Below are 10,048 nucleotides of genomic sequence, written 5' to 3'. Positions count from 1 at the left end.
AAGGATTGACTTTGGGGGGGTGAATAGTTATGCATGCTCAAGTTTTCTGTTTTTTTTTGTCTTATTTCTTGTTTCACAATAAAAAATATTTTGCATCTTCAAAGTGGTAGGTATGTTGTGCAAATCAAATGATACAACCCCCCAAAAAAAATCAAATTTAATTCCGGGTTGTAAGGCAACAAAATAGGAAAAATGCCAAGGTGGTGAATAATTTCGCAAGCCACTGTACAAACGTCGACTATGAAAGCAGTCTGATGGCGAGGTGACTCCAATTCCTGAAATTACCCGGCCGTGGGGGTTAAAGTGGCGACGTTATGATGGCCGTGGGGGTTAAAGTGGCGACGTTATGATTGACTACCCTGGTTTCTCACCCTCTCTCTCCTGCATCCCTCCCTCACCCCGCGCGCAGTTGGCTCCCCAGCATCTGTAGCAGCTTGTCGGCACCGCGCGCTTTCATTACTCCCACTTCCCACTTTCTCTCTTCTTCTGCCTCCTTTTGTCGTTCGTGTCCTGATAGATTGAGGATTCGTTTTCTGAAATCCTTAACAATGAACGCCCAATTTTTCCTCATTTTTTCCACCTGTTCGTTCTTTCTTTTCCTTTTTTCGGGTGAGTAGCGTATAGTTTACCTTGATATGAGCCCTCTACTTGTTGCTTTTAGTGCAATCATACTGTATTCAATTCAAGTAATATCATACACCGAACATTATGATGGCCAATAATGACTGATAAAACGGAGTATGCTTGCATGGATAGCCTATACTTGGAACGTCTAGAAAGCCCACAATTAATAGAAATTACATTTTATATTATAGTTATAGGCCTATTGTTTTTACATTTGTTGGCGTGGATGTCATTGATAAGTAGACCGTTTAAATATCTGATTTGTGTGGTTTCCTGATGTTTTTAGTGAACCTCAAAATCAGGAGAAGTGATGTTTTGTTCTTTATGTGATATAGCCTATGACACTCTCAGCAAATACGTTAATGTTATAAACCATTCCCAGATATTTGTCGCGCCTATTTTTTATTTTAAATAGTAGGTTCCATTAATTGTATATAAACCGTTAATAAATGGTTGTACATTTATTTTGTTTATTTAAAAAGCAAAGCATGTTGCTGACATTTGATGTTAGAATACAATAACTCAGATGTGTGATTTCTTTGATTCCAAGGTAGCCTACTGTCTGAGTCATTTGTATCAGGCTACTGTATGAAATCTGACCTTCAAAGAAAATAATGCCACTCTCCCTGCTTGGCAATCTAAGCAGGGAAAAAATTGTCCAACTGAAAACAAATAAACTAACCTACCTGTTGAATTGACTCAGGGACGAAAATATAGTATATAGTTAGAAAATAGGGACAATTGAGGAAGTGTCATTGGCTAAAATAATTAGTCACTCAGGCTCTGTCTACTCTACACCAACATCAGTCAGAATACTGACTTGTCCACTTCATCACCATAGGCTACAAAAGGTGTTTTACCTTAAAGTTTGACTAATGTTGCCTGTGTCTAACCTTCCACCTCACCTCTCTTATTCAGGAGGCTCCTGCTCTGAGGCAGAACACAGGTTGTTCTCAGTGATATTCTCCAGCTACAATCAGTACATCCGCCCAGTGGAGAATGTGTCTGACCCAGTTATCGTGCAGTTTGAGGTGTCCATGTCCCAGCTTGTCAAAGTGGTGAGTGTGTGTGTGTGTGAGTGTGTGTGTGAGAGAGAGAAAGAGAGAGAGAGATGGTGACTCTGCTGTGCTACTGTGCTGTATGTCTCCCTGGTGTTTGAGAGGTACACTCTCGGACAGTAGAGGGTATATATCACACAGTACAGTCTGTGAGAGGCCAGGCTCTGACAGGGAGAAACAAATCATTCCATAAATAACGTATTGAGCACAGAGCCTCTGTGCATTCTCTTAAATTAATATGCATTGATTCACGGTGATGAAAGCCCATGTTGAGAGCAGCAGTATGTGGGAGGATGGAGGGGTCTCAACTCAACTATATGTGTATGATCTCATATGAGAGACCAAAGTGAAGAGTTGGGCATGGTTCGGGTGCTATCCAGGACACTTGAGATGTGCCCTGCTGTAAATGAGACTCTCTGGGGCCAGTGGGTGATATCAGCCTGAGCCTGGACCCAACGGAGCATGTCACAGCGAACGGCTGCGTGGGTGTGTGATTGGCTAAGAGAAGATGGGAAATGTCAGCTCTCTGATTCCCTCACTCTTCCCATCTCTGAGCGGACAGCCCCTTTCACTCAGTCACTGCCACTTCAAATCAGTGCCCCTGGTTTTAATGCCTGTTTTGGCCGGGGCTCGCTGTAAGGAGATTGGACGAGGAGAGAGGCAGCTGTTTCGCCAGCCTCAAACTGCCCCAGAGGGGATTACTTTAATTACACAAAAAAGGGGAGGGAGGAAGGGTGTCATTCAAATGAACAGATGTATTATTATACCAAAATACTGGCTGACCCCTTACGTAACAGGGAGCTTAATGTGCTGGGTTTTGTCACATAAAATCACTCAGGGAAGATTTAACTTCATAACATAAAGAAATAACACATTTGGGCCACTTTGCGCTACATCAGACCTTATACAACTACCAATGGAATAACCTGTGTGATTACTGTAACAGATAGAAGCTAGGTACATTCAGTTAAGGAGGACTTACCATGTTTTGTCATGATCTGTGTTTATTATGGTTCCACATTGTGAGCAGGTTCTCGTTAAATATTGAATAAAACAGGGCCACCACGAGTCTTTTCCATTTCAGTAAATATCCTCTGTAGAGCTTTCCTTTGGAGGAACTGGGCTGCAAAGAGAACATGACACAGAGATACAGTATTTCTCATATTTCCCTGACCTCAGCCCATTTAACAGCACAGAAGAGCTTCCTGTTTTGATGGATGACCATTATTTCCTCCCCACGCCTCATGCTCCTCCAACCCCTCTACAACTGGGATACTTTAGCCTGCTTATAGCTGGACTATTAGCTTATTTAAAACGCCCATTCTTCCAGGTGGCTCAGACATAATCTCTCATTTAAATAATGTACAGTCAGTGTGCCACTGGTTTCTCAGTCTGCCTGGGACAGACAGGGCTGGCCTTGTTCTGCAACCCCAGAACCACCTGTACTGTATCAACCTGCAGCAGTCTTCCTCGTCTTAGAGCCGTCACCTGGAGTGTTTCCTGGGAGCTCATCAGGACACATGAATGGTTAATGTTATGAGCTGGGTTCTGACTGTCTGTCTGTCTGTCTGTCTGTCGGTCTGTCGGTCGGTCTGTTGGTCTGTATGTCTGTTGCTGTCTGTCTGGCTGACTGGGAAAATCTAAATTGTTTTTGTTCGCCTCCTCTCCTCTGTCCTCAAAGGTAATTGAGGGGAGGAGGTGAGGAGAGGATACGTGGAAACAAATGCACGTATGAAATGAGATTCTCCTTCTACACTCAGGCAAATTACGTTTACATGAGTTGAATCCCTAAATAAATGTGTAAATTGGTCAAACTAATTAAGATGGTTGTAGAAAACATTTTATAGATAAGAAGTTAAGTAGTGTATCATTTTTAAACGTGTCCGTTCTAAAAAAAACAGCAGCTGATTCAAAGGGTGTTTCACAGATTCTAAAACACTTCCAAGCTAGCCACCGAAAGGATACTTATGAGTATCCTCGGTGAGAGGAGGCTATCGAGGAGTGGAGGACACTTCTCCATTCAGCTACTAACGAATTGACACTATCCTCGACCACTCACCCATTTATCGGTTTCTGGGTCATGGAGGAGAGGAGGACGGAGGACAGACTTTTGCCCAAATGAGAATCTCCCTCTCTCTCCTTCTCTCTCTGTTTCTTTCTTTTTCCATCCTCCCCCCTTCCCTTCCACCTGAGCTGTGACAGTGTCAGAGCTGAGCTGGGGCTCACTTCAGGCCCTAACTAGCACATTGTGAGAGACAGCCTGCAGCCCGAGGGCCTAGAGGGTGAAGCCATCATACAGTGTATGGTATGCCTCTGGGCTGGAGGACCCAGGTGTTCCTCTCCTCTCAGTGTAGTGTCCTCCTCCCTGGGTAACTCCAGCCAGGGTTAGACCCAGGACAGAACGCTCTGTTCACCCTGCTATCCTGTACGGAAGATGATTGCTCCTGACAGAGTGCCCCCTTTCTAACTATGAAATATTCATACAGTTCATGACTCTGGTCAACTTGTCCTTCTGAGAGTAAATTCTTATTTTCTGTTTCTCAGGATGAAGTTAATCAGATTATGGAGACGAACCTGTGGCTGAGACATGTAAGTACAATCTTAAGCCATCTCCTACTGTACGTGTATATAAATTACTGTTTAAACAAGGTCACTCCTCTACATCTACCTGACCTACTATCATACATGATTCCTGGAGGCCATAATGATATCTTACATTATTCATCAGGGATATGCTTTTAACCCGCCGGGTATTAACCTTCTGACAGAGGCTTATGAGCCATAGATTTACCCTGCCATGACTGGGTTACATTTATATCCAGAGATGATATCCAGAGATGATATGCAGAGATGATATCTGGAGATGATATGCCATGACTGGGTTACATTTCTATCCAGAGATGATATGCCATGACTGGGTTACATTTCTATCCAGAGATAAGGTACAGTATATGATCATATGGTGTAGGGCTACAGAGAATACAAGGGACTGTACTGTTGCATAGCTTGCTGTTGACCCCACTTGGTGCTGCTGATATTGTCGTGATACATGCTGAGATGAGCTCATTCTGAGGGAAATGAACCGGAACTGGTTTCCAGGTCTTTAAATATCTAGATCTGTGCTTAACCCTTATTCATCTTATACACGGCCATCTGTTTGTCAACATACCTAGAATAAGGGACTGTGTGTATATGGTAACAACCCAGTCACAGTAGATACAGTCGAGCCAGTCACAAGACGGTTGTGAAGAACCACATAATCAAAAAACATGGCAATCCGTTAATTCACTGGTTAATTAGATGAAACCGTTATGGCTTTTTTTATGACCTAATAGTGATAATATATAAGTGGCACAGGCCTACAGCAGAGAGGTTGTGTCTCCCCTGAGACTTGATCCATGACCGCCAGGTCCACAGCTACTGTCCAGACAGGAAGTGCTACATCCTGTTGCCTCATTAGGTGAAATCTTTACAATGCTCTGTGGTGACTCTCCAGCTGTGTCTTGATTAGCCACAGGATAATCAATGGCTGCCCTGGACACATGCCCTGACTAGCCCATAAAACACACTATATAAACCATTGTTCAATTGGCTTTCCCTCAGTTGATATAAAGATTAATAGGATTATTACAGCCGTAGATTACTAATTAACTTACTAGAGGATATCTACAGTGCAGCAAGAAAAAAAGATATATCTGTACTCCACAGAAGAAAATATATTCAGCAAAAGGGATATGAGCCATTGAAACTAAGATAGCTTAAGATGATATCACTGAGACAGAATGCATTAGAGAAAAGTACAATTCCTTGGATTAGATCACAATGGTAATGATTGCACTTCAGTCTAAGTTTTTCTGAGAGGGGTATTTGGCTCAAAGAGACAGTGATGTTAGCCCTAACAGAGGGAAGGATACCTTAAAGATGCGTGTCTGTATGTCCTCTGAGTCCGTGCTCTGTCCTCTCCTAAATGAGAAGGTCGCCCCCAGCTGACAACCTGTGAGAAGACAGAAAGGTCAAAGCTAGTGTACAGGAAATTACTGCACTAATACCAGCCAGTATCTGAAACAGTTTTTTACACTAGCTATAGGTTTTACTGACAACAATTGTCAATGGATCAAAAATGTAGAATGTAGAATTTGAAGTGTGTGTGGGTTTTATAAAATAGTATTATTTAATGATATGAGGCATCCTACTACCTCTTCAGATCTGGAATGACTACAAACTGAGGTGGGATCCCAAAAACTTTGGAGGAGTGGAGTTCATTCGAGTGCCTTCCAGCAGGATATGGAAGCCAGATATCGTGCTGTACAATAAGTGAGTTAAACAAGAGTTATGTCTAGACATCAATATTGATCCATGCAGTTGCTATAATAATATGTACTGTGCATAACTGAGTTCAAGGATTTCTTCTTTGTCATTGAAATGACAGAGTAGATGATACAAAACCAGGACATGACACATTTCTTATGTAAGACCATCATATACTGTAGATTATTTATGTAGCTACTAAATATTGTTAATGGAGTGCATGTAAAGTCTATCAGACAGTGTAATCAGATGGAGCCTCAGGGCTTCTTTCTGATTCATTTAGCTGAGGGACAATAGTCTGTTGTTTATATTACATCCTTCCAATGTAATCTTTAATGACTCATCCACCCTCCTACATCCCTGTTGTCTGTCTGTCTGTCTGTCTGTCTGTCTGTCTGTCTGTCTGTCTGTCTGTCCCTGTCTGTCTGTCTGTCTGTCTGTCTGTCTGTCTGTCTGTCCCTCTCTCTCTGTGCCACAGTGCAGTAGGAGATTTCCAGGTGGATGATAAGACCAAGGCCCTGCTTCGCTACAACGGGGATGTGACCTGGATCCCTCCGGCCATCTTCAAGAGCTCCTGCAAGATCGACGTCACCTACTTCCCCTTCGACTACCAGAACTGCACCATGAAGTTTGGCTCCTGGACATACGACAAGGCCAAGATAGACCTGGTTCTGATTGGCTCCACCATCAACCTCCAGGACTTCTGGGAGAGTGGCGAGTGGACGATCATCAACGCTCCGGGTTACAAACACGACATCAAGTACAACTGCTGTGAGGAGATCTACACAGACATCACCTACTCTCTGTACATCAGACGGCTCCCTCTCTTCTACACAATCAACATGATCATCCCCTGTCTGCTCATCTCCTTCCTCACTGTGCTGGTGTTCTACCTGCCTTCTGACTGTGGGGAGAAGATCACCCTCTGTATCTCCGTCCTCCTCTCCCTCACTGTGTTCCTCCTGGTCATCACCGAAACCATCCCGTCTACGTCGCTGGTCATCCCCCTCATCGGGGAGTACCTCCTCTTCACCATGATCTTCGTCACCCTCTCCATCGTCATCACCGTGTTCGTGCTGAACGTGCACTACCGCACACCCAAGACCCACACCATGCCGTGCTGGGTGCGCAGCATCTTCCTGGGGCTTCTACCCAGGGTCATGTTCATGACCCGGCCGGAGAGGGACCCTGAGAGGCTGCCTGGGCCTGGGGGGGTGGTTCAGCAGCTGATGCCCCCAGCCTCACGGCCCTGTGTGGTCCACACCACAGGCACCCTGCAGGGGCAGCAGAAGCCCCAGGCTCTGGTCTCCACCGTGGCTGCCAGTGTGCTCCCTAGCCTGGCCCAGCGACAGCGCCTTTTCATCAGCACGGAGCTCACTAACCTCAATAACCTTAGCCTTGGTGGTGGTGGTGACTCGGTCAAGGCGGGCTCCAGCTTCCTGTGTCGCGAGGGCCGCTGCAACTGCTGCTGGCGCCAGAGGTCCACCAAGCTGCCCACGGACACGGGAGGAGGGGGCGGAGGGGTGGGGAGCATCGGGACCCTCAGTGGAGGAGGGGGTGCTGGGATTGGGGGGGTCAGTGGAGGCGGTGGAGGCGGTGGAAGCTCCTGCTCCAGCTCAGAGTCTCTGGATGTTAAGCTGATGACCCTGTCCCCCCACTTCTCGCCAGAGGTCAGGGAGGCCATGGAAAGTGTAAAGTATATAGCCGAAAACATGAGAATACAGAACGAAGCCAAGGAGGTAAGTCGAGACGTCGCACATGTATATCATTCACAATAGCTAAGAAAGTATTGAAGGTCTATATCTACCATTTAGTGTCTTTGACAACTGTCTTTCAGGTCCAGGATGACTGGAAGTACGTTGCCATGGTGATCGACAGGATATTTCTGTGGGTGTTCATCTTGGTGTGTATCCTGGGGACCGCTGGGCTCTTTATCCAGCCCCTCCTATTGTTTGATATGTGACCCACTCATACACACAGCACTTTAAATCATACATACACAGTCATTTTGTGTATCACCCAGTGATGAGGACCGAAGAAGCTGAGAGGAACTAATACTATGAACGGAAGGGAACCAGATTATAGAGGAAGGCAAGCTGCTGCCAGCTGTTCCATGTCACTTCTCTGCATTTTGATACATTTCTGATTGCTAAAGTGTGGTGTAGTAGTGATCTCTTAGCTGCTGAGGACCAGACTGTGAAACCATGTCACCGTATAACTCTGTACTGCTGCCTACGCATTCCCTTATGTTTGCTCTGTGTAAATGACTTCATCATAGTGTCACTTGATTATGACTGGCACGAAGAACCACACTATCATCAAGAAAAGGACCGTGGCTAAAGGAATATCTATTGGACCAAAGGATCCCAAACATGTACATAGCTATGACTGCTTAAAGGGGCTTTCCAGAAGTACACAACAAGTATCTCAAGTCAATTTCACAGCTTATTTTCACATTTACATTTGAGTCATTTAGCAGACGCTCTTATCCAGAGCGACTTACAGTTAGTGAGTGAGTTAGTTAGTGAGTGCATACATGTTTTCAAATGTTGAATATCACTGAGTCATTTTGATATTGTTTATTTGTGAAATATTAATGTCTTCTATAAACATATACTGTATGTTCTTATTTACAACAAATGTACAGGACCATTCCAATCTGATTCTAATGCTCATTAAGGTTTCAATGAACCACAGTGTCATATAAAATCTGGATACGCTATTCATAGAAATGACAATCTGTTGAACATTAAAAGGCTATGATGCAGGATGGGTAACTTTATTACACCATATGGGGTGAATGTGAAAAAACTATGAAAGCAACCTGAAATGCTTTTCATTGTGCTGTGAGGGGTGACACCATGTGGTTATTATCTGCTACTACAAGTGACCACAATATGATTCAGTGGTCACTGCCATATGTTTGCAATCAAAGATACAAGATTTTGTCTCTTAATTTTCAGTTTTTAATTGGTCTGATAACAGCTCTCTAAAGGCTCTTTCAACAGAAACGTACGTCTGCCATGATCCATGGTCATTGGATGAAGTGACTTCTGAAGTGGACTGAACACATGCTAACCTACCTATAAACTCATTGCATTCACAAATCGATATTTCTCTCCCTTATGAAAATTGAGTTTGGAGGTCCAGCTGGCAGGCCGCAGGATGTAGATGTGATTATCAGTAACAGCAAAACCATGTAGAGGTTGGGTATAATAACCCTGTTCTATCCTCCCAGCCTCCCAGCCTGCCTCTCTAGCTCCCTGCCTGCCTGCCTCCCCTCTCTGCCCTGGGCCCTGGGCCCCCTTCAGCTTTATTGGATCACAATCAGGATGAAGACCTGGTGATGAAGTACATCATTAGTCTGGGGCCTGGGCTACGGTCTTCATCTCACCATCCTACCGCTATGCCAAAGGGCATTTCTCCTGCTTAACTTGACACTACTTATACTCTCTGTTAATAAGGAAGATGTGGTTGAGATCTCTTAATGTGTTGTACCATCATTCAAAAACCAGTTGGGTGTACAAGAGGAGGAAATGCACAATTATGAGTTATAGATATCTATGGCCTGTGGTATCTATGATAGAGAGTGATACATTTGAAAGAGGATTTTGGGGAGCATTTCAAACCTACATTTAGGAAGACATGGAATCTCTGGTAGTTGTTTCTGTGGCTGTATGTTGTAGTCAGTAAACTGTAATCAGGTTGTCACTGTGAATCTTAACTGAATGTTAGCCAGGAAGCACAATCAGATACTGTGGTACTCCATCACGACTGATAACATTCCCTCTGCTGATTGATTGAATTAAAGCTCACTCTGGGCTCATTTAAGGGAACTAGTTATCTGAGGGGGAGATATGTAACAGACACACTACCCAAAGACTGAAGGTTGTGGGGAGTTGAGGGGATGAGTGCATTTATGGAACATAGATTGTTCCATGACCACGCTCGTGTGATGAGTAACCTTGTCTGAGACCTGAAGAGTTGCATTGACCCATGTTCTGTTCCGGTCAGTCACACTTAAGAATTATCCCAGTGTTTTTGTCAGTATGATATAA

At 44.3% G+C, this 10,048-nt stretch overlaps 1 protein-coding gene across 1 annotated transcript; it reads left to right on the top strand.

Annotated features, from left to right (window-relative positions):
* Nucleotides 1-395: 395 nt before the first annotated feature.
* LOC121582275 (neuronal acetylcholine receptor subunit alpha-3-like) lies at nt 396-8,758 on the top strand. Its single transcript, XM_041897970.2, has 6 exons — nt 396-609; nt 1,543-1,682; nt 4,227-4,271; nt 5,887-5,996; nt 6,469-7,729; nt 7,828-8,758. Exons 1-6 carry the CDS (start codon nt 549-551, stop codon nt 7,951-7,953), a joined length of 1,743 nt encoding a protein of 580 aa, XP_041753904.2. The 5' UTR covers nt 396-548; the 3' UTR covers nt 7,954-8,758.
* Nucleotides 8,759-10,048: the final 1,290 nt, after the last annotated feature.

The sequence above is a fragment of the Coregonus clupeaformis genome, unplaced genomic scaffold, assembly GCF_020615455.1.
Source record: "Coregonus clupeaformis isolate EN_2021a unplaced genomic scaffold, ASM2061545v1 scaf0765, whole genome shotgun sequence".
Classification (NCBI taxonomy): Eukaryota; Metazoa; Chordata; class Actinopteri; order Salmoniformes; family Salmonidae; genus Coregonus; species Coregonus clupeaformis.
This window is presented reverse-complemented; position numbering and strand designations above follow the sequence as displayed.

Bases quoted from the DNA above. Each gene is read 5' to 3' on its own strand.
- LOC121582275 (XM_041897970.2), top strand. From the start codon at position 549: ATGAACGCCCAATTTTTCCTCATTTTTTCCACCTGTTCGTTCTTTCTT. The intron at 610-1,542 runs GTGAGTAGCGTA...TCTCTTATTCAG, and splicing joins CTTTCTTTTCCTTTTTTCGG to GAGGCTCCTGCTCTGAGGCA. The intron at 7,730-7,827 runs GTAAGTCGAGAC...ACTGTCTTTCAG, and splicing joins TACAGAACGAAGCCAAGGAG to GTCCAGGATGACTGGAAGTA.